General features: G+C 41.3%; 1 protein-coding gene across 1 annotated transcript; it reads right to left on the bottom strand.

Annotated features, from left to right (window-relative positions):
- Nucleotides 1-348: 348 nt before the first annotated feature.
- Nucleotides 349-23,010, bottom strand: PGK1 (phosphoglycerate kinase 1). The gene is made up of 11 exons (XM_005700601.3): nt 22,830-23,010; nt 16,486-16,536; nt 13,725-13,880; nt 13,470-13,614; nt 10,120-10,223; nt 9,356-9,475; nt 3,352-3,466; nt 2,924-3,103; nt 1,575-1,752; nt 1,204-1,302; nt 349-835 (listed from the first exon to the last, which is right to left on the bottom strand). Exons 1-11 carry the CDS (start codon nt 22,892-22,894, stop codon nt 795-797), a joined length of 1,254 nt encoding a protein of 417 aa, XP_005700658.1. The 5' UTR covers nt 22,895-23,010; the 3' UTR covers nt 349-794.
- Between the last annotated feature and the right edge of the window lie 807 nt (nt 23,011-23,817).

Here is a 23,817-nt window from a genome sequence, read left to right as displayed (position 1 = left end):
TTTAAAACCATTTTTTAACTCCAAAGAAAAAAGCTTTATAAGGAAATATAATCATGGCATAGTACAGCTATGAATTGTAGTTATAATCACAATGTAGGCTCTATTAATTAAATCTCAAATTATGACAAAACTATACTGGGAGAATCAAATAGGGGAAGTATATATGGAACAGAGGCTATAAGGGTGCTAAATCTCCCCATGTATGAAATTAACAGATATCTTGTTTAGGAAATCGAGATGTTAACAGCTTAAGCATGTTACTTAGAAACATGGACATAGATGACCTTATGATCCCTTCCTCAAGATGCTATTCTCATCCTAAATAACAAAATATGACAGGAAAAAAAATCCAGTTTCAATGGATCTTTTTATTTATTTAATATATCACCAACTTCATCTCCCTCCATACCAGTAATTGGAATTTCATCTTGTTTCCATGCTGAGTGGTGAAACAATGACAAAGCGAATCAGAATAAGCTACTTCAGAAAGAGAACTAAGCTAACACAGCCCACTTTGTTTTAACAGGCATAATATAAATATATGTACTCAAGAATGCATAACGGTTTAGTCTCTAAGAAATTCAAATGGGATCTTGAAGAATATAGGCAATTTCCAGGTACAGCAAAGGTGAGCTGAGATGTTCTGCAACTGTTTGAGGGTTCCTGGCACTACATCCCTTGGCTACTAGCTGATTCTTGACAAAGGGGAAGACATTAGCTAATGCCAAGCAGAGATGCAGACAGTGCTATGTTGACTTAGGGGCTATGCACAGGAACCAAAAGGCAGAAAATCACTAAACACTGCTGAGAGCATCCACTCCAGGAAGGACTTTACCTGTTTTTGAGAGAACACACACACGGTCAGCATTACTATAAGATCCACTAAGCCAGATCTGTTCCCTCCCATCTTCCTAATAACATAGCAGTTCTTCTCTAGGATATATGGCCAGGAGTTGAGTAACTTCTACATTCTGGGCCCCAGGTATACTAGTGTGTAACCTCTTTGAGAATAAAGGTCTTCCCATCTGGCCCTCCCCACATCAAATGGAACCCAGGAGCTTTACTTGACGTTCCTCCATTTGTACTGCCCATGACTTCTAATGACAACACTACCACCTACTGTCTCCACTCCATTCTACTTAACTCTTACTGCATAAACCCTGTCATTCCTCCAAATAAGCCAAAAACATTAAAGATCCTCACCTTCCAGGAGCTCTAAACTGGCACCACCCCCAGTGCTCACATGACTGACTTTATCCTCCGTGTTCCATTTGGCACAGCAAGTAGCAGTGTCTCCACCACCTGTTGAACGAAAGCCAAATAAAAAGGGGAAAGGAGAGAAGAGAAAAAAGACTGGCACCAAAATTATAAGGCACTGTGCTCTCAAGCCCAAAAGGTAGCTAGCTGATAACCCCCCAACTCCATCTCATTTAGAGGTTTCTCCATGAATCATATATCCCCTTGGCTCTCAAGATCCACCCAGCACCAAGGAACCTAGGAAAAGTTAAGTATTTCTCCTCTACTTTCCTCTGATCTTCTGCCAGCTCACATGGCATTAGCTTTGTACCCTTTACCTATGATGGTGATGCAGCCCCTGGAAGTGGCTTTCACCACCTCATCCATAAGGGCTTTGGTTCCTCGAGCAAAAGCTTCCCATTCAAATACACCCACAGGTCCATTCCACACGATCTGCTTAGCCCGAGCAACAGCCTCAGCATACTTCTTACTGCTCTCAGGACCACAGTCCAACCCCTAAGAGGCAGATTTAAAAAGAGAGGATGAGCTACCAAGAAAAGCTACTTAGAGGAACAAATACCACACTTCCACCAAGACCAGAACTCAAGGCTGAATACCAGTGTCTTCTAGAACTAAAAGATACAAGATACATTTCATTTTTTTAAATTACAAACTTGTTCATATCCTTCATGGAAGATCAAGTCTAAGGGAAAACCTCAAAAGTTATTTGATAAAAACATTTTTAGCCACATTATTTTATGATTTTAACTAGTTCAGTGGTTTTCAACTAGGGTCAATTCCACCCCTCCCAGGGAACATATGGTAATATCTCAACATTTTTGGCTGTCATGATTTAGAGGTGGTAGGGAGGTGCTACTTGGTATCTAGTGGGCAAACAGTCCTTAAACATTCTACAATGCAACAACAGCTCTCCATAACTAAAACTACCTGAGATGTCAATAATTCCAAGGTTGAAAAACACTAAACTAGATCAGTGGTTCTCAAACCTTGTGCATCAGAATCACCAGGATGGCTTGTTAAAGCACAAATTTCTGGGCCCTACTCCCAGAGTTTCTGCTTCAGCAGGTTGGGAGAGGGGGCAGGAATTTTCAGTTTTTAACAAGCTTCAAAATGATGCTGCAGTTCTTGGAAGTACACTTAAAGCCACATGCCTAACAAAAGGACAATGACTAAGCAAAGTAGTATGTCAACATTAACAATTTTCTACAGATATTAGAACGATAACAAATGGAGAGTACTACAATCAGCTATTTAAATAAGTCTTGAATATACACATAGATTTTCCCTACTTATAATAATTGTACTACCTTAATGTTTTCATATACAAAAAATTTCTTATACAAGTTTCTACACAGAAATAATATTTAATCCAACATAATCCAACAGAACAGCCCAAACTATGAAAGTACATAGCATCATTCACAGCAGTCAGTTAAGTACTTAATAAACATTAAATAGATGAAGAAACAAAAAGCAGTTTTGCCCTCACTTTTCAAATGAAAAGTCTTAGCAGCAATCTGATACCACTGCTTTTGCCCCATGGACTCTCCCTGAAGGAAGGGCTCACTGCCATATTTGGAGCACTTCCTTTAATTTTTTATTGGTTGAATGAATGATACCAAAATGTATTTGTTCTCTCATACTACCAACCACCCAAGTGACTCACCATCCAGCCAACAGGTATGCCAGAGGCCACAGTGGCTTGGCCAGTCTTGGCATTCTCATCAAACTTATCAGCAGTGACAAAGTCAACAGGCAAAGTAATCTTCACGCCATTCTTGTCAGCTTTGGACATCAGGTCTTTGACAATCTTGGATCCCTCTTCATCAAACAGAGAAGTGCCAATCTATATAGGGAAGTCAAGATGATGAAGATCAGCCTATATACTAACAATGTGGTTACCTCACAAAGCAGACAGTATGAAATACAGCACAATATAAAGGAATAATTCTAAGACAAAAGAAAAACAACTTGCAAAATAAATAAAAATGGGAGTTTTTAGGGCTCATGCCATAAGCTAATTTCCTTTTTAAATTTACATAACCTATTTCTCATGGAGAGCTATTTCACATCTACTTGGCATCAGCTTCCTACCTCCATGTTGTTGAGCACCTTAAGGAAGGTAAAGGCCATTCCACCACCAATGATCATTTCATTGACTTTGTCTAGCATATTACTGATCAGCTGGATCTTGTCTGCAACTTTAGCTCTGGAAGGGAAAGCAAGAATCATCACCAAAAGAACAAAGGACTAAAGAACTGGTATTACACAAAGCCTGAGGTTTTATATCAAGGGACAGGAACAGAGAAATGTCCCACAAAGTGACAAAAGTACTGGCTCTCAGCCTGGTGCTCTGTGAAGACCTATAGGTGTAGGATGGGGGGGTGGTGGGAGGAAGTCTCAAGAGGGAGGGGATATATGTATACTTATAGCTGATTCAGGAGAAGGAAATGGCAACACACTCCAACATTCTTGCCTGGAGAATCCCAGGGACAGAGGAGCCTGGTTGGCTGCCATCTATGGGGTCGCAGAGTCGGACACGACTGAAGCGACTTAGCAGCAGCAATAGCTGATTCATGTTGTTGTACAACAGAAACCAACACTGTTATGCAATCATCCTCCAATTTTTTTAAAAAAATATTTTTAAAAAGTACTGGCTAGCTTTGCCCTATGTTTCTCCAACACCAAAAAGCCAATCCATTATTAAGAAATCTTTTTAAGGTGTGGCTTTTGGCCAGGAAGGGCTTAGAAGACTTGCAATCATCTAAAGAAATCACAAGTTCCAAACAGATCTGTTTTGTCCCTCTTATGCCCCCAAATCAAAGGTCAAGACTAGTAATTATACTTGAGAAAGGCTGCTAATTGTGGGATCCCTAAGCTGAGAACTGTCCTAACCCTAAAGCAGGTATCAAATTACATACCAAACAAATATACACTGAGCAAAAATAGACAAGATATTCACACTCTTAGGTCCATGTTTAGTTGCTGGAACATCTGCTTTATGACATTCATTATTCTATTGGACCACTTGATTCAACATATTGGTTGTGGGACTTCCCTGGTAGTCCAGTGCCTTAGACTTTGCCTTCCAATGCAGGGGTGTGGGTTTGATCCCTGGTCAGGGATCTAATATCCCACATGCCTCATTACCAAAAAAACAGAATGTAAAACAGAAGTAATGGTATAATAAATTCAATAAAGACTTTAAAAATGGTCCACATCAAAAAAAATCTTAAAAAACACTGAGTACTTACTCTGTGCCAAGCACTGTTCTAGGTCTTTAAGAAACATAAACATCACTGGGCAAAAGCAAAGATCCCCACCCCCTTGGAGCTTATATTCTACAAAAGGGAAATAAGATAATAAACACAGATATACCTTTCACCTCCCTGTGAGAAATATACATATCTAAACAGAAGAATAACAAACTCACTTGAAGCACCTTTAAAATCCTTCACCTAAGTAATGGCTTGCCTTCCACAAATATTCCTATATATCTAAATCCCACTTAAATAAGCAAATCACGTTGGACTTATTTGCCTCTTCATTCAATAAACAAAATGATATCTACTCTGTAAGAGGCCTTATGATAGGATTTGTGAAGTGTAGGTTCAAAACAATAGTGATGTGGGAGAATGGTTAGCAAGAGACTACTGATCTCTGAATTGTTAAGACTGATCACCACCAAGGGTAAAAATGGATTAACTGCTTTATACAAAAACATACACATACACACACAGAGAGTGAGAGGGAAAGAGAAAGGATGAAGAGATTCAACATCTAAAGAACATGGGATGTTCTATACATCAAATACCCTGTTTCTTCAACAAATCAATAGAATGAAAATAATAAGAGGGAACTATTATAAAATAAAATATACCTAACAACCAAATACAATGCATAGACTTCATCTGGATCCTTATTCAAACAAACTGACTATAAAAGGCATTTCTGAAATAATGGAGAATTTTTGAATACAGACTGGGTATTAGATGACAGTATTAATAATAAGATTATTAAATTTTGTTAGGTGTAACAGGTGGTTATTTAAAAGAAATCTCAAGTTAAGAGATGTATACAGAAGTATCAGAAATGAAATTATATGATATCTAAGGCTTGCTTTCAAATACTGCTGACAAAAAAAGGATTAGAGGACAGATGAAACTGGATTGGCAAAAATGCCAGTAATTATTAGAACAGGGTAATAGGTACCTGTGAGTTTATTATACTATTCTTTCAACTTCTATAATGTTTGAATGTTTCTACAACAATGTTTTGGGTTTTTTTCTTTTTTTGGCCACACTGCATGGCTTGTGGAATCTTAGTTCCCTTACCAGGGGTAGAATCTCGGCAGTGAAAGCGAGGAGTCCTAACCACTGGACCACCAGGGAATTCCCAACAGAATAATTTTTTTTAATGAAATGTAAATTCTTCCCCTATATTGTTAATGTTCTCAGGGACACTACATTGCAAGAAAGGTGGCCAAAAAAACCCCTCTGTGTAAACTTCCCCCAAATAGCAATTTTAGGCAGAGTCCAAAACCTAATCATAAGCACTAGGTAGCACTCACTCCCATATTCCAGGTCTAGGGAAGGACTGAGAACAAAACTCAAGTCCTAGTCTCCAGAGAAGCAAAGATCAGAGGCTGACCTTTATAATCCAGTGCACAAGAGTGACAATGCTTCCAGGACACAGATACAAGTACCTACCTTAACTATTTTTAGGACCCTCAAACTGGGCTCATGAAGCCTAGAGAGCAACTATGCTACCTGAAACTGACACCCAACTCCAGAGTCAGCTTTCATAGGGAAATGCTGAGTGTGTTCAGTCCCATGGGAAAAAAATACCCTGCTCATAAAAGGGTCAGGATCATCTAGCCATAAAGAGGCTGCTATCTAGATAGTCATGCCAAGTGACAAGATCTTATCCAAGAAGTCCCAGGTCTCTGTCCCTACTTTATCACCTAAAATGTATCCTCCTAGTCTCTTGACCTACACTTCTGAAATTTCTACTTTTAACTAAGCCAGTAGCATATCACTATTCAGAGTACTTTTCCCCATAGCAAAAAATATAAAAAGGTATGGGATCTGAAAAAATGAGTTCCAAATAATATATTCAACACATATGAGGAGGTTTTCATATCTGAAAGGCTCAAGTGCTTCAAAAAAAATTGTTAGATGAGCAATAGTGGGCAATAGTGGATCTTTCCAATTCTTCCCCCCAGAACCATTTTCTATCCTTTCTGGCCCTGTTCTCTGTCCCAGGAGGCTGACCTGCATAGACTGCATCAAGGAGGTCCTTTGCCCTCTGACGTCCAGCTGGGTTGCAGCCCATTGTGGGTAAGAGGGGATATATCAATAGGACATTAAAATGAGATCAGAGTATCTATTTCTCTGGCTCTTTCCCTGCTAGATGACTATCCTCCATCCTTTGACCAAAGGCTATACAGTTCTTATCAGAGGTCCATCTCCACACAACTACCCTCTCTGGATTCTGGTAACCATCACTTCCCTTTTGCCCTTCAGGTCTAAGGATGGTGATGATGATTTCCTCAGATGACTGCACTATCCCTTTTGTGTTTCCCTAAACCCAAACCACACCTTTGCAGATACTCCCTTTATTAAATTTTCCTCAGTCACCCAGTTTGATTGTGCTAATGACAATAAACCACCCAATTTATGGCCTCATGCTTGTGCTCAGTCACTTCAGTTGTGTCTGATACTTTGTGACCCTATGGACTGTAGCCCACCAGGCTCCTCTGTCCATGGGATTTCCCAAGAAAGAATACTGGAGTGGTTAAGCCATTCTGTTCACCAGGGGATCTTCACCCAGGGATTGAACCCACATTTCCTGCAGCTCCTGCACTGCAGGCAGATTCTTTACCACTGAGCCATCAAGGAAGCCCAAGTTATGGCCTTACTGGCAGGTAGGCTCAGATATTGAAGAAAGTGGGGAAAACCACTAGACCATTCAGGTATGACCTAAATCAAATCCCTTATGATTATACAGTGGAACTGAGAAATAGATTTAAGGGACTAGATCTGATAGACAGAGTGCCTGATGAACTATGGACAGAGGTTCATGTCATTGTTCAGGAGACAGAGAGCAAGACCATCCCCAAGAAAAAGAAATGCAAAAAACTAAAATGGCTGTCTGGGGAGTCCTTACAAATAGCTCTGGAAAGAAGAGAAGTGAAAAGCAAAGGAGAAAAGGAAAGATACAAACATCTGAATGCAGAGTTCCAAAGAATAGCAAGGAGAGATAAGAAAGCCTTCCTCAGGGATCAGTGCAAAGAAATAGAGGAAAAGAACAGAATGGGAAAGACTAGAGATCTCCTCAAGAAAATCAGAGCTACCAAGGGAACATTTCATGCAAAGATGGGCTCAATAAAGGACAGAAATGGTAGGGACCTAACAGAAGCAGAAGATATTAAGAAGAGGTAGCAAGAATACACAGAAGAACTATACGAAAAAGATCTTCACAACCCAGATAATCACAATGGTGTGATCACTCGCCTAGAGCTAGACATCCTGGAATATGAAGTCAAGTAGGGCTTAGGAAGCATCACTACAAGCAAAGCTAGTGGAAGTGATGGAATTCCAGTTGAGCTATTTCAAATCCTAAAAGATGATGCTGTGAAAGTGCTGCACTCAATATGCCAGCAAATTTGGAAAACTCAGCAGTGGCCAGAGGACTGGAAAAGGTCAGTTTTCATTCCAATCCCAAAGAAGGGCAATGCCAAAGAATGCTCAAACTACCACACAATGCACTCATCTCACACACTAGCAAAGTAATGTTCAAAATTCTCCAAGCCAGGCTTCAACAGTACATGAACCGTGAACTTCCAGATGTTCAAGCTGGTTTTAGAAAAGGCAGAGGAACCAGAGATCAAATCGCCAACATCCGCTGGATCACTGAAAAAGCAAGAGAGTTCCAGAAAAACATCTATTTCTGCTTTATTGACTATGCCAAAGCCTTTGACTGTGTGGATTCGAATAAACTGTGGGAAATTCTGAAAGAGATGGGAATACCAGACCACCTGACCTGCCTCTTGAGAAACCTATATGCAGGTCAGGAAGCAACAGTTAGAACTGGACATGGAACAACACAGTGGTTCCAAATAGGAAAAGGAATATGTCAAGGCTATATACTGTCACTCTGGTTATTTAACCTATATGCAGAGTACATCATGAGAAATGCTGGGCCGGAGGAAGCACAAGCTGGAATCAAGATTGCTGGGAGAAACATCAATAACATCAGATATGCAGATGACACCACCCTTACGGCACAAAGTGAAGAGGAACTAAAAAGCCTCTTGAGGAAAGTGAAAGAGGAGAGTGAAAAAGTTGGCTTAAAGCTCAACATTCAGAAAACGAAGATCATGGCATCCGGTCCCATCACTTCAGAGCAAATAGATGGGGAAACAGTGGAAACAATGGCTAACTTTATTTTGGGGGGGCTCCAAAATCACTGCAGATGGTGACTGCAGCCATGAAATTAAAAGACACTTGCTCCTTGGAAGGCAAGTTATGACCAACCTAGATAGCATATTTTAAAACTGAGACGTTACTCTACCAACAAAGCTCTGTCTAGTCGAGGCTATGGTCTTTCCAGTAGTCACGTATGGTTTTGAGTGTTGGGACTGTAAAGAAAGCTGAGCACTGAAGAATTGATGCTTTTGAACTGTCATGTTGGAGAAGACTCCTGAGAGTCCCTTGGAATGTGAGGAGATCCAACCAGTCCATCCTAAGGGAGATCAGTCCTGGGTGTTCATTGGAAGGACTGATATTGAAGCTGAAACTCCAATACTTTGGCCACCTGACGCAAAAAGCTGACTCATTTGAAAAGACCCTGATGCTGGGAAAGACTGAGGGCAGGTGGAGAAGGGGACGACAAAGGATGAGATGGTTGGTTTCATCACCGACTCAATGGACATGAGTTTGGGTATACTCCGGGAGTTGATGATGGACAGGGAGGCCTGGTGTGCTGCATTCCATGGGGTTGCAAAGAGTCGGACAAAACTGAGTAACTAAACTGAACTGAACTGAACCAGGTATAAAACACTACTTAAAGCATGATCTTGAAGAGTTCTCTGTACCCGCCCAGGATGGCCAGGAAGGGTCGCTCGGGGCTCTCCAAGGCCTTGGCAAAGTAGTTCAGCTCCTTCTTCATCAAAAAACCTCCAGCCTTCTTTGGCAGATTTACTCCTACCATGGAGCTAGAAAGGAACAGAGACATTCAAATTTTAGTCAATCCTTAGCAATTCTCCCAATTCTAGAGGCCTTCTCCTTATCACTAAAATACTTTCACTTTTGAGACTCCAGGACACCATGGTTTTCATCCCCGAACTACAACAAAACACCTAAGTACAAGATAAGGTTTCTGGCTAATAATGCAGGATAAAGGAGAACAAGTGAAAAGCAATTACCTTAAGTAGAATTTAAGATACCCAATTAATAGTCTTCAGACCAAGGGTTTAACCACAATAAATTATCAGCTGGGCGATGACAACAGGGAAGGATTCCTCAGTTTGCTTCCTACTGATAGCCTAAGACTCTGCTCCCACAGCAATCACAAAGGGAGAGAGCTCTCCATGAAATATCCGAAGTAAGACAGAACAACATCTTCCTAAAGCTCGACAAAAGGTTCCACAATCCTAAACATTTTTTACTTTTATTTCATCTTTAGATCAGGGATACCCAACAAGAACCACAGTTTTATTTGTAGCTCCAATTAGAGATAGAATCCAAAAAGATCACAATACAACACAGAAATTTCCAAAACCATTCCAGAGCTTTGGCTGTTTAAGTAAACTGAGAAATAACGCTCTCAGTTTGACAATGAACAAAAAACTTTTAGTACCTGTGGGCTCGGTGAGCAGTGCCAAAAGCATCATTGACATAAACATCCCCTAGCTTAGAAAGTGAAGCTCGGAAGGCTTCTATTTTGGTTGGCTCAGCTTTAACCTGAAGAGAAAAACAAAACAGGGAGACACTGATGATTCCAAAGAAACTGTAAAAGCATTTCATACCAAGAGTCCTCTTCAACATATCTAAAGACCCTGAGTTGGCAGGATAGCAATTTTCAAAACTAGCAACAGGATCTGGTCTTTCTTCCAAATATTCCAGACCTTTTGCTCATTTCTGTATGTTTTTGCTCTCCTTTGCCTTCCCTCAAATTGCAAGCCTAAGATTCCTGAATCACAGCTTAACCTCTAATCACATCCCACTGGTCTCTCTCCAGCTCCTAGGACAAAATACAAATTACCCTTCTCTCTCTTTGACTCACTGCTTCATTTTAACACATTCTCCTTGTAAAATTTAGGATTATACTTGAGTCAAGCTGCTAGCTGCCAAGACCTTTCTGCAAACGGAAAAAAGCTCTCATACGTATTTCTCATGAAAGCAACAAGGACAAGCTGGGACAGAGAAGGGAGATGGAAACCTGACAACAGAAAAGCACCTCAGAAAAAGGAGGTAATTCATATAGCTTTCCCTGGAAGTTAGGCATCTGAGAAAACAATACACTTCTACAAAAAAGACAGAGGGATAGAAAGTTGATGTCAAACATATGGCTTTGAATGTCAGCTCACTATCCAGGGATACTACCCTTTTCATAGGGGAAAGAAAGCAGGACAGCAGAATAAACAATGAGTCTCCAGTAGGAAACAAAGCAAAGATGCATAGAAAGCCAGATGAGGGGGATTATGGCAGAGAAGTGTCAAAGCAGATGTTTAGTCACTGTCCACTCTCATTCTCCTATACATTGAAGTAAAGGAGGCTGTCACAAAGAATGGGCTTTCCTCTAGTGGCCCAAAGAATACAGGGGCACTAATGCTAAAACTAAAGTGTAGAGCCCCCATAATCTCTTTAGAATGGAATATTATCTGCCAAAGGTGACTGCAAGATGTGTAGTCATGAAAACACTGCCCAAATGGCAGGAGACCTGGGTTCTAGGCCCACGTCTGACACTAATTTACTGTGTAACCTTTGTCAAGTTTTTCTCTATCCTTTCCTATCTATTAAAAAGGGAAGATAACTTCTCTATTTAAGAACTGTTCATGGGAAAATGACACAAATTAAAAGCTACCTAAGAAAAAGGTATTATAAAAATTAATAATAATCAGAACCTATTTCTCATTTTTTATCTGCCAGGAACCAGAAGGAAGAGAATGCTCCTAAAAGATAATGCAGGTATCCTGCATAAAGGAAAAATTTCATGCCTCACTTCATTTTTTATTCACTTTGAACTTATGGCTGGTTCCAAAAATTTCAAGCATGAAAAGCCACTGAACACTAAATGTAAAGTAAACTACCCACAAAGACATAGACTAGCACAGTTGGTTCATCACTTACTGTATATAATGTTTTGCCTCAATTTGCTTCCTGCCATTTCTAAGCCCAAGAGTTGAACAGCTTGAGTTTCAGTCTAAAAGGGCACCAAATTCTAGGTCAGCATTTAACTTCTACTACTGTAGCAAGACCATGCCAAAGGCAAGATATGGCAAGACCTGAGCCTGCAGTGCTAAGAAAAGAAACTGCTTGAAAGCAGGCACTCTGATGACCTTAAGAAATGTCAGAAGCGTAACAGGAGATTGAGATGCTTGCCTCAGAGCATCTTGTTCCCCAAGATACTAAAGACATTAAGAGTAGAAAGTATAAAGGGTGATTTCTGATCCCCTTCTTATTTCTTAAGATAAGGAATGACAGGTACCTTCATATTTTAAAAAAAAAAAAAAAAACAACCTAGGTCTCAGAAAGGCAGTTATTTCTGGAGTTATTTCTCCACTGATCTCCAGTAGCATGCATGCCCAGTTGTATCCAATTCTTTGTGACCCTATGGACTGTAGCCCACCAGGCACCTCTGTTCACAGGATTTCCCAGGCAAGAATACTGGAGTAGGTTGCCATGCCCTCCTCCAGGGGGTCTTCCCCACACAGGGATCAAACCCAAGGTTCCTGCACTGGCAGGTGGGTTCTTACCACTGAGCCACGTGAGAAGCCCAGCTTCCTTTCTATGAATAGGCAAATTCGAAATCATCCTCAAGAGCCAGCTCTATCATTTAATATTTAAATCCTGGTTGTCAGGTCACGGTAATCTACTTTGTAGGTATCTATGGTTGCCTTTTAAATTTTTTTTGGTTTTTTCCCCTATGGCTGCTTTTGTACAACAATGGCAGAGTTGAACAGTTCCAACAGAGACCATGTAAGGTTGTGACTGACTGTCTGACCCACAAAACCTAAAATATTTGTTGTCTGACCCTTTACATAAAGTTTGCTTATTGATGGACTGAGCTATATATAAAGCCCAGCAACAGTACTACTACTTCTAACCTTAGTCAAGTAACTACCTTTCTGAGACCTACGTTTAAAAAAAAAAAAAATGAAGGTACGTGTCATTCCTTATCTTAAGAAATTCAAAGAAAGATCCTTTACACTTAAGAAAAGTGCCTTAAACCCAACATAATATCATCATGACCATCATCTACCTAACTCAATCAAATGTTCCAAATAGTCCCTTTCCACTTGACTTACAAAAAGTACTTTTTCTGGTCACATGATTCTTTTATAAGAAAACCCCAATGATATCAAATTTAATTTACTGTCTTAAAAGTACCAAGCTCAAGCTTTAAGTTAATTCCCCTTCTAAAAAGAATACAGATTATTCTTCCATAATACACTAGGGCCTGCTGCTTATAAAAACTGTTCTAGCCTTGACAAAAAAAATCTAGAAATGGCTCTGCTGGAGGAACACCTGGTATATCATGGATACTCACTACCCACAATCACCTGTGAATGCCTGCTCTCAGCACTTGGGAACGACAGCCTACACTCTGATAGGATATTATCATATACTATTAGAAAAATACATCTTCATATATCAAAGGCCAGGTGTGTAACAAAGGGACAATTAGAAGCAGCATGTTCACCAAATACTCTTACACCCAAATGGTGTTCACATCTTTCCAAGGTATTTCAAAAACCACTTAAGCATGATGAGGAGGGCTTCCAGGGCTGGCAATATCTTATTCTCTGACCTCGGTGGTGGTTACACAGGTGTGCTTACTTTGTGATAATTCATCAAGCTGTGCATTTCTATATGTATTTCAATAAAAAGGTGTCAAAATAAACATGAGCTTCTTCTATTCTTCAATCACAGCCTCATATATTCAGCCCTCCTCACCCCTACTAATGTCAAAATCACAGGTCCTACCTTGTTCCCAGAAGCATCTTTTCCCTTCCCTTCTTCCTCCACATGAAAACGAAGGTTCTCCAGCAGGATGACAGACCCAGCAGCTGGGTCAGCACAAGCCTTCTCCACTTCTGGGCCCACACAGTCCTTCAAGAATAAAACATCCCTGGAGAGATTATGACACAGAAACACTTGAACAGTCTGAAAGTTAAGAATCAGCAACAACATACTTGACAACATCTCCTGTCACAGAGTTGACAAGAGCCTGAAACATACTTGCCCAGCAGAGATTTGAGTTCTACAGCAACTGGCTGCAAGGAGTACTTATCAGGCATGGGGACACCATCAGGCCGGCCCAGGTGGCTCATAAGAACAACTGACTTGGCTCCACTGTCCAAGCAGTATTTGATGCTTGGAACAGCAGCCTTGATCCTGCAACCAAGAAGAGACAGCAAGTAGAACAAGGCTACTCCTAAGAATTAGTGAGAACTATTTTATTCACGGCCTCATAAAATATAAAGCCTTTCTTCTCCAAATTCCTTCAAATCTGTCAGCAACTCAGTGATGGTCCTCAGGTTCATATGTAAGGGAAGAAGTTAATAGGATGTCAACCCTCTACCTAAGGTTATACAATCTCATCATGTTTTGCACCTTGTGCAGAAAAAAATTAATATAGCAGGACTGAAACTGCTGTCTTCAGAAGGACCTGCTTGCAAGGTTGGCCCTTGGATGCTGTCTGGGAACTTGGCTTTTGAGCTGGTCCTTCAGTTCTCTGACAAAGGCTGTTCACAGTTCCTAGATCGTCTATACAAATAGGTTTATATTCAACACCTGCTTCCCTCTAGGAGTAAGGAATTTTGGTAGCTGCTGGGCAGAGGGTACCTATGTGATCAACTCCCAGTAAAAATCTTGGGAGTTGAGTCTCTGAAGGGCTTTTCTGGGCAGAGATATCACACACAGTTACTGCATTTTCACTGCTGGAGAAAGGAGCACACTTAGTGTCATGAGAGGGAGAAAACATGGAAACCTAAGCATGGATTTCTCCAGATTCTGCCTGTGTCTCTTCCGCTTGCTGATCCTGTCATGCATCCTTTCACTTGAATAAACTTTAGCAGTGAATCCTTTCACTTTAATAAACTTTAGCAGTGAATCCTAGTGAATCAAACATGTGGGTGCTTTTAGGGACCCCTGAAACATCCTAAGTGTTTGACCTTGGAAGAAATATAAAATTCTCAAATCTTGAAACCATTAAAAGAAATTTTGGGAAAACTGAAAAAAACGTAATTTTTCAGTACCCATTACAAAATCCTAAGTCATTTTTTATGTAGGAGAAAATAAATAAATTATATAAAATGTGGTTTACATAACGCATTGTGTTTACTAAATTATAGTTTAATCAAAAATTTATTTAACTTTTTTAAACACTTCAATTTTTGTTACAAACCCAATACTAACTTTCCATTCTTGGCAGTATTTAAGAAATTAAACCTGATAACATAGAAAATATTTATTTATTCAACAAATATTTATTGAATGCTACTTTTGTAGCAGCTACTATATCAGATTCTGAGACTACAACAGTAAATAAAATAATTTCTGCTCTCACAGAAGTGATAAGAACTATGGAGAAAATAAAGCAAGGTACAGTGACAAGAACGACTGGAGAATAGTGGTGGAGGGGATTTTAGAGAGGGTAGCCAGGGAAGGTCTCTCTAATAAGATGACATTTCAGCAAAGAATGGAATAATAAAAAGCCAAGTTATATTTCTAACTATCTTATGCTATTTGGCAGATATAAAAACTCAATTATACCAAATAAACAAGAAACCTTCATCAGGTACATTTGCCCAATGAAACCAAATTAATCTTTGGCACTTTCCCTTAACAGCCAAGTTCTATTATTTCTAATGCTTCATTTTATTTATCAACTCCATGGATTTCTGAAAATGAAGATCTACTCAGACTTGTTTCTCTGCTTTCTACTCATGAAATACCTTGATAGGCATATTTCTAATCTTTTATGTATGCTGCAGAAAATAACAAAAAAGCCAAGAAGTGTCAGAGATGGCTTATACCTTCCACTATGGTGCAGGAGGGATGTGCTTGACAGAATGCCAGGCTCTATTCTGGGGCCAATACCTAAAAATGTTCTCGGTCTATACCTGCACTGTCCAACATGGTAGCCATTAGCCACAAGGACCTCCTGAATACTGGATATGTGGTTACCCAGATTGGTATGTTGTCTAAGAGTAAAATACGTACTGGATCTCAAATACTTAATACCAAAAAAGTTAAATGTTCCTTTCATTAATTTTTAATTGATTATATATTAAAATGATTATTTGGGACTTACTGGATTAAATATGTTAAAATTAAGTTAATCTGTTTGTTTACTTTTTAATGGGACAACTAGACAATCTTAAATTACATGTGGCTTTTATTATATTTTTATTAGACAGCACAGGCCTAGATCATTAGAACATACCTTTCCAGCTCAAACCCTTCATTTAAAATAAAAATCTTTTAGAATCTAATCAAAAGCAAGAACAATATTATCACTTAAAATTTCTGCTTCTGAATCTAGGAGCCAAGACATGTGGAGAGCCTAAACAAGACATGTGGAGAGCCTAAACTGACTGAAAGTATTACTTCTGAAGTCTTTTCCCTTAAATCAGAATTCTCAAAAACTGATTTTATGGGGCCCAGCTAGAATAGGGGCTTGTAAAACTACATGCACAGTTCTTCATTTTGCAGGAAAGCTAAGTAACCTTAAACCTTGATAATCTTTTAAAATGTACAACCCCAAATTCTTCAAATTAAAAAAAGAGGAGGAAAAAAAAATCACCCTCTTAAAATGAATTTTTTTCAATTTCTAAATTGTCATAAGAAAGCAAACCAGATGGTGGGTTGGTTGAAAGCCAAGATCATGCAGCTTAAGGTGCCATAATTCTACAATAAGAATGGAAAACCATTTCATTACATATACTCAGACCCATGTACATCTTAAACCGAGCTCAGGGTATAGCAGGGACATTACCTCTGGTTGTTTGTTATCTGGTTGTTCTTCATAGGAACATTGAAGTCTACTCTGAAAAAGACACAAAGCATCAAGTTCAGAGCCACGATCAAATTATCATTCCCTCAAAGATTATGAGAGGCACTTTTAGTGAACCAGTTAAATAAGTGAAAGTTCAAAAGTCACCTTAAAAATAATCAGCAGTATTAGAAGATAGTGATTAGCCATGCGGAAGAGAGCGGGAGTAGTGACTTAGACAGGACACCAGAGGGAGCTTCAGGGGTTCTGATATTGTTCTATTTCTTGATGTTGGTGACAAATGTGCTCTTTCTGTGATAATTCTTTGAGCTTTTGATTTGTGCCCTTTTAGGTATGTATCTCACACTTTTTAAGAAAGAAATTTTAAAAAATACAAAATCACAGGAACAAGCCCTGAAGACCTGGAAAGCTGAAACTAGTTCCATCTAAAAAGATTTCTATGTGGGCCCAGCATGCTACTATCTAATAATGGTGGTAGCCTGAAGGGTAAGTTTATAAAGAACACATCTGGATTCTGATTTCCCTGGTATTATTTCTGGGCCCAAATGAAGCAAACATTTCTCAAAAGAAAAAAAAATGGAAAAATAAAACACAGCAAGAGGGTATCATTCTTTTTGGAGAAAGTCTGGGACCTCAGGACCATAAAGAAACCCAGTGTCCAAGACCAAGTTCACACAGTATCCTTCAAGCAAAACACAGTCAATAACCATAAGATAGCTTCTTTCTAAAAGCCTGATAAGACATTTTGCTGTACACCTGAAACTAACACAATATTGTAAATCAACTATACTTCAATTTAAAAAAAAAAAATTAAAAAAAAAAACTGAGAGGAGAGGATGGAACATGTGACCCTGCCCACCTAACAAAGAGGCAATCAGAAGAGAAGTGATCAAGACAGCACAGGCAGGGCATTCTCTGGCAGTCCAGTGGTTAAGACTCAGCGCTTCCACTGCCAAGGGTCCAGGTTCAATCCCTGGTTGGGGAATCTAAGATCCCAAAAGCCACAGGGCACGGCCAGGGCAGGGGAAGAGATAGCAATTTACTGCAGTTTCCTTTCTTATGCAACTTCTTGCTGCTTTATCATTTTTAAGAACTTGTCATTCCTTCCCCCTTCTTCCAGACAGACTAGAACCTCAATCCCCTAGAAAGCAATGATGTGTGGTGGCTAGCTATCTGTAAGGTTTCACCCGCCAAGATCCTTTTTAAGTTGATTTCTTTCTCATCTATAGAATGGAGATGATAGTATCTACTTCACAGTTATTGCGAGAATTAAATGAGTTAGCGATCTGCAAAGTGCTTAGGAGAGTAACTGATAAACAGTGCCATAAAAGTGCTAACTATTATTATTCATGTGAGGACTTCTCCAAAACATGATTCTATGATCTAAAAGGCACATCAACCATTACTAAAAACAGCTAGCAGCACGCACCAAAGGAAAACAGTGAAGGTATGACTGATTCAAAGAGACTTGTTGCTGTGTCTGACCATAAAGCTCCATCAGTAGCCCTTCCTCTCTTAGGCTGAGGCTTGGCAGACAATTACGAAATCCTAAACCAACTAAGAAGACCATCAATTTCCTTATGTCCCCTAGGCCTGTACTCTACTTCACTGAAGAATAACCTTTCCAAAGATGAGTTGAAGGATTAATTCTATATTCAAATATTTTATTTAAAATCTTGAAAAATAAAAGTAGTATGCCTCTGAAAAAAGAAACAGTCTACTTAATTTCAAGCTACTTGATTCTGATTCTAAGCATCTTCTTTAAATATCCTGAGCAAGGCTCAGAGCATTCCAAAGAGGATAGAGTATCTCATTACCATGGATCATTTTCCCCCACCCTCTGCAGCCTCCAAGAAGGCCCACATTCAAAAGGGTTAACAGCAAGTGGCAGAGCACAAGCCACCCCTTCAGTGCTGTTCCCTATCCCAGAGCCATGACACAGAAGAAATTCTCTAGAAACACTCAAGAATCTATCTCATCTATCCATGCTGCCATGGCATAGCTTACTGATGAGAAAAGGACTTATACTTTCTTCTCATTGCTTGTGGATTACCTTCCCCCATCATCTCCTAGACTGTTAACAACAACTCTGCTTTTAACATCTCCCCTCTGAGGACTCCACCACAGAAACTGCTCTGGCCTACACATTTCACTTATCCTGTGTAAAATCTGCACCCTTTCCTTTTCTATTTCTCTTAATCCTGAGCTCAGCTTCAGGAACAAAGTCAGATATCACTACACACCACTCATATAATGGATGAAATAAAAAATGACATCAAGCGTTAGTGAGGATGCAGAGAAATTGATCACTCATATGCCCGTAGGAATATAAAATGATGCAGCTGCTTTGGAAACAGTCTGGAAATTCCTCAAAAGGTTAAGCATGCGTGCTAAGTCTCTTCAGTCATGTCCGACTCTTTGCGACCCACTGGACTGCAGCCTGCCAGGCTCCTCTGTCCATGGGATTCTCCAGGCAAGAACACTGGAATGGGTTGCCATGCCCTCCTCTAGGGGATCGTCCCAATCCAGGGACTGAACCCAGGTCCCTGGCATTGCAGGCGGATTCTTTACTGTCTGAGCTACCAGGGAAGCCCAAGAATACTGGAGTGGATAGCCTATCCCTTCTCCAGGGGACCTTCCCAGGAATCAACCTGGGGTCTCTTGCATTGCAGGTGGATTCTTTACCAGCTCAGCTACCCAGGAAGCTCATACCAAAAACTACTATTCAGCAATCCAAGGAATGAACGACTGATACATACAACAATATGGATAAATCTCAAGGGTATTATGCTGGGTGAAAAAATGCCATGTGTGATCCCACTTATATAACATATTGAAATAAAATTATAGAAATGCAGGACAGATTTGTAGTTACCAGGAGTTTAGGAATGGAGGGAGAGGGGCCAAGATGCTAAAGGATGACACATAGGGAGATCTTGGTGCTGCTCAAAGAAAATTAGTTTTGTATCTTGGATAGTGGTGGGAGTTACACAAATCTACACATGTTATAAAACAGCAAAGAACTATATGCTTTATTCTAATGTCAACTTCCTTCCTACTCTTGACATTGCACTGTAATTATGTAAGATGTATCCAATGAAGAAAACTGGGTGAACACAGGGCCTCTCTATATTATCTTTGCAATGTTCTATGAACATATAACTATTTCAGAATGAATCTTAAAAATATTAATTTAGTTGTAATGACGATATCAAATCTCTATCACCTGAAATCTCAGAAGTCCAGGCCCAGTTCCATTAAAAGCTCTCCAAGAAACCACTCCCACCCTTACTTCACTGTCCCTGATCAGGAAATAGGGGTATTATGGCTCTCTTAGAGGGCTTCCCTGGTGGTTCAGACAGTAAAGAATCTGCCTGCAATGCAGGAGACCCAGGTTCAATCCCTGGGTCAGGAAGATCCCCAGGAGCAGGAAATGGCAACCCACTCCAGTATTCCTATCTGGAGAATTCCATGGACAGAGAAGCCTCGTGGGAGACCACATGGTTGCAAAGAGTTGGACCCGACCGAGCGACTAATAACTAACTGACTCTCTCAGAGACTTTTTTTCTTCTCTGCTGTTTTTCCTCCCTGTTTCTTCTTCCACTACACCAACTTGTAGCTGTTGCTTAACAAGTTACAACAGGTTAGAGAAAAACTGTGAGGTTTTTAAAAAATGGAGGAGGGAGAGCAAGCAAAAGGGAAGTGCTTCACCAGTCGGCAAAGGAGTATGACTGGCAACCTATGAGAGGAAGAAAGGAAATGACACAACAAAATTAAACAGGAAATTTACTCAAGGTCTATAAAGTCAAATGGAATCCTAAAAAACTGAGGTACAACCTGGTAATTATCTAGTCAGAAATTTCTGGCTATCAGGAAGTTCCCTCAACATATCAGTCAATTTCCCTTGGCAGTTCAAAGCAGGGGCCCTAAACATCACAGCTCCCTTTTGCAAGACAAAGAAAGGAGGCTAGTGAAGCAGCCACTACTCTGGAGGCTCCACTTCCGGAACACTGCCAGCAACCACTACATAAAGGCATTAAAACAAAAAGAAATTTGAGCTGACATGCAAGGCTACCTAGACTCTTGCAAAAAGCAATCCTACAATGTTCAAGAGCTACATTAATAATCTGGGGAAAAAGCAACTTCCGGTCCTCAAATCAGATAAGAAGAATTTATCCAGATGAAATTATTGACTGCAACCTTCAGCCGACAAAAGGTCTATTTTAACCTGTCCTTGTTCACTACATCCAAGAATTTAGAGGATCTGGTTGGAAGTGAAGGAGACCCAGATTCTAGTTCTGGTTCTGCCACCAACTTGCTAGTTCAGTGACCTTGATTAGGTCATTTTCCACCAGCAAAACAGGACTAGCCAATCATTTCAAGGCTTACAGTTAATCTGTGTTAAATGAAACTTTGAGCCCTGGGGCAGAAACATATTTCAGATTAGGTCCAGAGGGAGAAAAGATAAGCACCTCCTCCAGTCTCACTCTCAGCCAGCTCAGATAATTCCTCAAACCTGGGAAAAGAGGAGATAAAGCCCCAGACTGCAATTGTAGGAAGGTTCTCTAAGATATTGGAGAAGGCAATGGCACCCCACTCCAGTACTCTTGCCTGGAAAATCCCATGGATGGAGGAGCCTGGTAAGCTGCAGTCCATGGGGTCACAGAGTCGGATACGACTGAGCGACTTCACTTTCACTTTTCACTTTCATGCCTTGGAGAAGGAAATAGCAACCCACTCCAGTGTTCTTGCCTGAAGAATCCCAGGGACGGGGGAGCCTAGTGGGCTACCGTCTATGGGGTCGCAGAGTCGGACACGATTGAAGTGACTTAGCAGCCAAGATCTAGCTGCACGCCACTGGTCCACTTGTCCTGTTTTTCATAAGGTCTATCCATCTTTCTTAAAAGCATCTGAGGGACAGACAGGGCCATTACCTAATACTAGGATGGCTGTGATTCCTACTCTGTTCAGATTGCAAAGGACTAGGTGATTTAGCAAAAGGGGACACCAGGTGTTTCTCATGGCCATAAGCCATTGGGTTCTTCTGATTATTGCCATAGCAGGGCGGAGAAGGCCACTTGTAAACTAATAGTGGCCATAATGAAATTAGAGGGAAGGGGAGAGCTACATTAACTTTTAGGGCATCCACAAAGTACACCAATTCACAGCACCTACCTAGTTTAAGCCTTAAGTAAAGGGAGATCCCCCAGTGCTTTCTGAAACCATTAATATAGAAAAGTTGCCCTCTCTTGAACCAGCCCAAATTGGGAAAGGATCACATCGTTCACATGCCAGCCCATCAATCAACCACTTCCCTAAAAGGACAAGACTACCCAATGCTGTCAAGCCCTTATGCTGGCAAAAGCACCACCCTTGGATCCTATCGAGGTCAAGTCAGTTACATACCTAACTGAATTCCCGCAATTAGCTCCTGACATACACGAATGTACACGTTACAAAAAGGAGTAATGTAAATACTCCATACATCATACTAGTAATTTTGGCAAACAAGGAAGAAGCCATGTGGCCAGGGATCCACATGTTTGTAGTAAGAGACCCCAAGGCAGGTGGCTAGCCTTCCCCACTTCTAATAGTCTAATATCCTGCTTCTCTAGCCACCTCTGGGAGTGAGATTAGAGAACATCAAGAATGAGCAGCCACACCCTGCTCCACCATTACTCAGTATGTGTCACAATCCTGATGCAAAACCCAAGGCCTGTAGTCTAAAGACACTACAGGGCGGCAGAGGCCTGTTACATAAGCTCTGCAGGGCCTCCTTCGGTGCGCCCCACCCTACCTCACCCTCCTACCCTCAATGCTTTAGTGGATTCTACTCCTGAACAACGAAATCAACATCCTCTGGGAAAGATATCCCTTTGGGCAGGGACCTTAGAAATGTGGGTCGTTTCTCATTTGTCTGGGTGGTCTAGGGTGGTGGAGGAAGGAAAACTATCCAAAGGACCTTTCAAGGTCCCTTCACTGGAGGCCTAGGGATCTGCAGGCATCAAGTCCCACCTCACCAACTGAGAACTGGAGGCGACGGAACTGCCCTTCAGAAATCAGAAGAGGGCAAAATGGATCCCCGCAATCTGACCCTCCCATGGAGGATCCACCCCTGCAAAGAGCAAATTCGGCTCAGTTTCTGGGCTGGGGAAATGAGGTCAGAAACCGTTAAACCCGGGCAAAACTCCAGCCACAATGGTAGCCAGCCTCACCCTGCTGGGCTAGAGCCCTTGGGGCCGAGAGTAGGGCTAAAGGTCACTTGAGGCAGGAGGAAAAGAAGTCGGCCCCGGCCGGAGAGGCTGCGGGAGAACCCCAAGGATTACCTCATGACGACCCGCTTCCCCTTCACATCCAACTTGTCCAGAGTCAGCTTGTTAGAAAGCGACATCTTGGCAATTCAGCTGCAGCGAGAGGCCAGGGGATGAGACACCGGCAGAGAATGAGACCGACTCAGCGTCCGAACGCGTGGAAAACGCCTAGCACCTCGCGGGCCCGGTCGCCACTCCTCCCGCCCCGCCCCTTTCCGGCCGCTGCGCCCTGCTCTCGGCGCCCAGTGGCCGCTCTAGAACGCGGCCCGAAGGCGCCAGCTGGCTGCCATTGCACCGAGGCGCTGTCAGTCAGCGAGCGCGATTGTGGGACGTGCAGCTGCCGCCAGTCACGTCCAGCACGCAGCAAGCGGCTGGAAACCTTCGTGACGAGAGGCCGGAAGCGGTGCCGCGGAGCCAGCCGGCAACGGGATCGGAAGCCGGTTGGCGCCGAGGGGCAGACACGGCTCTGGTTCCTGCGGCCACACCGAGGGCAGCTGCAGAGCCCCGCAAACCCACAGCAGCCTGGGGGAAAACGTCACCCCACACCCCATGGAATTCCCGGCAACCCTATTCAGGATAGATGCAAATGACACCTCCTTGTGGAAATTTTCTGTTTTCCTGGCTCCCCCAAAAGGAATTCTCCATAAGACTGCTAAGTGCCTTTAAGAATTGAGACCTTTCAGAAGTTGGGAAAGGCCCTGCTTCTCCCTTTCTCCCCTGCTTACCTTTTTTTGTAATAAGTGTAATGATCTGATTACAACGCAAAGCTAATGGCAAACACACAGAACATTTTTTGCTCACAAACTCTCAATCCTTATTTTACAAATGAATGAACTAATGCACAAAGAGGTTGCTTAGGGTTTCAGGTCTTGTAAATGGTGGATTCAAACCTAGACAGTTAAGATGTAGAGTTCATACACCTAACTGTAGTATAGTATAGATACCACTGCTCAGGACCAGGCACTCAGGTCCAACATACTTACAGAGTTGGCTGGAATGAAAT

Source organism: Capra hircus (assembly GCF_001704415.2).
Source record: "Capra hircus breed San Clemente chromosome X unlocalized genomic scaffold, ASM170441v1, whole genome shotgun sequence".
NCBI lineage: Eukaryota > Metazoa > Chordata > Mammalia > Artiodactyla > Bovidae > Capra > Capra hircus.
Note: the sequence above shows the minus strand (reverse complement) of the source record. Positions and strands in the feature narration are given on the sequence as shown.

Coding starts and splice junctions, on each gene's coding strand:
- PGK1 (XM_005700601.3), bottom strand. CDS start 22,894: ATGTCGCTTTCTAACAAGCTGACTCTGGACAAGTTGGATGTGAAGGGG. Junction 13,615..13,724: donor CTCAAATCTCTGCTGGGCAA/GTATGTTTCAGG, acceptor TAATCTCTCCAG/GGATGTTTTATTCTTGAAGG. Junction 1,303..1,574: donor GGGCTGCATCACCATCATAG/GTAAAGGGTACA, acceptor TTCGTTCAACAG/GTGGTGGAGACACTGCTACT.